The sequence below is a fragment of the Phacochoerus africanus genome, chromosome 2, assembly GCF_016906955.1.
Source record: "Phacochoerus africanus isolate WHEZ1 chromosome 2, ROS_Pafr_v1, whole genome shotgun sequence".
NCBI classification, from domain to species: domain Eukaryota; kingdom Metazoa; phylum Chordata; class Mammalia; order Artiodactyla; family Suidae; genus Phacochoerus; species Phacochoerus africanus.
Genome location: NC_062545.1, coordinates 111,979,348 through 111,981,743, shown reverse-complemented (window position 1 = coordinate 111,981,743; position 2,396 = coordinate 111,979,348). Strand labels below are relative to the sequence as shown.

The 2,396-nt window shown below is 57.3% G+C and overlaps 1 protein-coding gene across 1 annotated transcript; it reads left to right on the top strand.

Moving 5' to 3' along the window:
- On the top strand, nucleotides 1-1,833 carry LOC125119357 (C2 calcium-dependent domain-containing protein 4A-like). Its single transcript, XM_047766196.1, has 2 exons — nucleotides 1-115; nucleotides 575-1,833. Exon 2 carries the CDS (start codon nucleotides 625-627, stop codon nucleotides 1,759-1,761), a length of 1,137 nt encoding a protein of 378 aa, XP_047622152.1. The 5' UTR covers nucleotides 1-115; nucleotides 575-624; the 3' UTR covers nucleotides 1,762-1,833.
- The last annotated feature ends 563 nt before the right edge of the window (nucleotides 1,834-2,396 follow it).

Genomic DNA, 2,396 nt, shown 5'->3' with positions numbered 1-2,396 from the left:
CGGCTGTCACTAAACCATACTGAGCAGCGCTTTGAATTTCTCCAAGGCTGTGCGCCTCTATGAGTTGGTGCTCCGGGCGGAACGATGCAGAGACCCGAATGACGCTGGACCCCAGGTACATTAGCAGAGATCGATTTCCTTGCTTAACTTCCCCGGGGACCTGTGTGAGGCTCTTTGCGCTTAAAAGGAGGGAGCAAGCCGAATATCCTGGAGAGGATAATAATTATTTTAATTCTGTCCGAAGATTAGAGTGCATTAATCCAAGGCACCGCAAAAGCATAGTGCCTCTTGGATTGGAGGACAGCGTGAGGCCAACATATTGAGAATCTCCGCCTTGGGGCAGCGAGGGCGGGTCTAGATTTAAGCAGCAAACCCCAAGGGGAATAGAGACAGGACAAAAGAAAAACGATTGTTTTACAATGAAACACTTCAATACATTTGCAACAGCAGTGTGAGAGGCCGTCTGCCTTGTTCAGGGGGGAGGCTGGTGGAATCACCTCTAAGTAGAAGAGACTGGAATTGTTGCGCCCTGCAGGGCTCAGTCTGATGATCCGACTGCCCTTCTGCGTTTCAGGCTGACCAGCTCCAGTAGTGGGTCGTCTAGCATCTGGTATCTCCTGCCTGATGTGGTTCCTGGAGCAGCTCCTCTGGGGACCTGAGCGTCTCCTGCGGGGCGGAAACCGGTTTTTCCAGGGTCGGACCGGTGGAGCCACGGCCGTCGCACCCGCCACTTGCGCAAACGTGCTCACCCCGGACCACATCCCCGAATTCTGCATTCCCCCACGACTCGCGCCTTGTCCGACTCTGGCTGTAACCCGCCACACCTGGTGTGACCAAGCAGGGAGAGACGATGCCTTGGGGCGCACGGATTGGGACCCGCGCTCGCAGGCCGCGCTCTCGCTGCCGCACCTGCCCCGCACGCGCACGGCCTATGGTTTCTGCGCGCTGCTCGAAAGCCCGCACACTCGCCGCAGGGAGTCGCTTTTCCTGGGCGGCTCTGGCGCCGCTGAGCTCCTGCCAGAGCCCCGTCCCCGGGCGCGCACCTACGGCGGCGGGGGCGGAGCCGGAGGAGACACCTTCCTCCCTCCCAGACCCGGAGCTCCTGCGGCGCCTCCAGCGGCCCCTGGTGGTCTCCGCTCGCTTCCCGACGCGCTGGTCCCGCGGCCCCGCGGCCGCCGCCTCCTACGCGTGCCCGAGGGGCTGCTGCGCCGTGCGCAGCCGGCCCGAAGAAGCGGTGGCTTGGCTCGCGCCTGCTCTGTCTCCGGCGGGGACGAGGAGGAAGACGACGAGCTTCGCGCCAGCTCCCGGTCCCGGGCCTCGGCCCCCGCCGCGTCCCCTCCGCCGCCCGCCAGCCCGCGGCCAGAGCGCCTAGAGGCCGAGGGCACCGTGGCTCTGGACGACGCTGGTGGCGCCCTGCGCTTGGCCGCCGAGTACTGTAGGATCAGCGGGCGTCTCCGCGTCCGTCTGCTCCGCGCCGAGGGCGGGGCGGGAGGGGTCTCCGAGCACCGCACCCCAGTCGGCTGCCGCGTCAGCTTCGTCCTCCTGCAGCCGCCGGGCCAGACGCGCACATTGCGCGGCACCGTAGTTCGGCGGAGTCACCAGGCCGTCTTGGAGCAGGACTTGTGTTTGGACGGGCTCTCGGAGGACGAGGTTCGCCGCCTGGCGGTGCGCATCAAGGCCGAAAACCCGGGCCGCGGCCTGGAGCGGGGCGGCTTGCTGGGCCAGGGCGAGCTGCTGCTGGGCCCCCTCCTGTTCCTCTGAGCGCGTGGCCTGGCCCCTCTCAGACACTAACAACTGCAATGTCCAAAATAAACCTGCGTTTATTCTGCTCAAGCCTTTGTTTCAGTCCGGTATTGGCAGAATTGATACTAGATTAATTACTACAGTAAAGGATCTTGTGTAGTTGCTGCCAAAATTCTTTTCAGCAAATGCTATGGTGTTCTGCAGTGTTTCCCAGTGTAGATAGCCTATGGTATTTCTTGTGTTCTCCACAGTCCTAGTGGGAAATAATGAATCACATAGAATATTAACATTAGAAGGTGTCTTGGCCATCTTTTTGCTCCAATATCCTCATTTTGAAGTTTGCTCATTTCACAACATCCATTGAGACCATCTAGAACATTTATTACTTTTGAAGCTTTGCTTTAGACCCTGGATAAGAAGGTAAGACCAGGAAAGAGGAAGTGACTTGTTCAAGGTAAACAGTGAATTATTCCTAGGCTCTCCAATCTGATACTCTTGGCTATATCTTGTTAGAAAACCAAAGGTGTTGAAACCACTTAATATTTTAAGCTTAAATAATAATTAGAATAGTTTTATAACTAATAGTATCAACTTATTTAATTTTTAAAACAACCCCAAAAATAAGTATTGCAAACATTTTACAGATGAGGATA

Excerpts from the sequence above, each read along its gene's own strand:
- LOC125119357 (XM_047766196.1), top strand. The coding sequence starts at position 625 with ATGTGGTTCCTGGAGCAGCTCCTCTGGGGACCTGAGCGTCTCCTGCGG.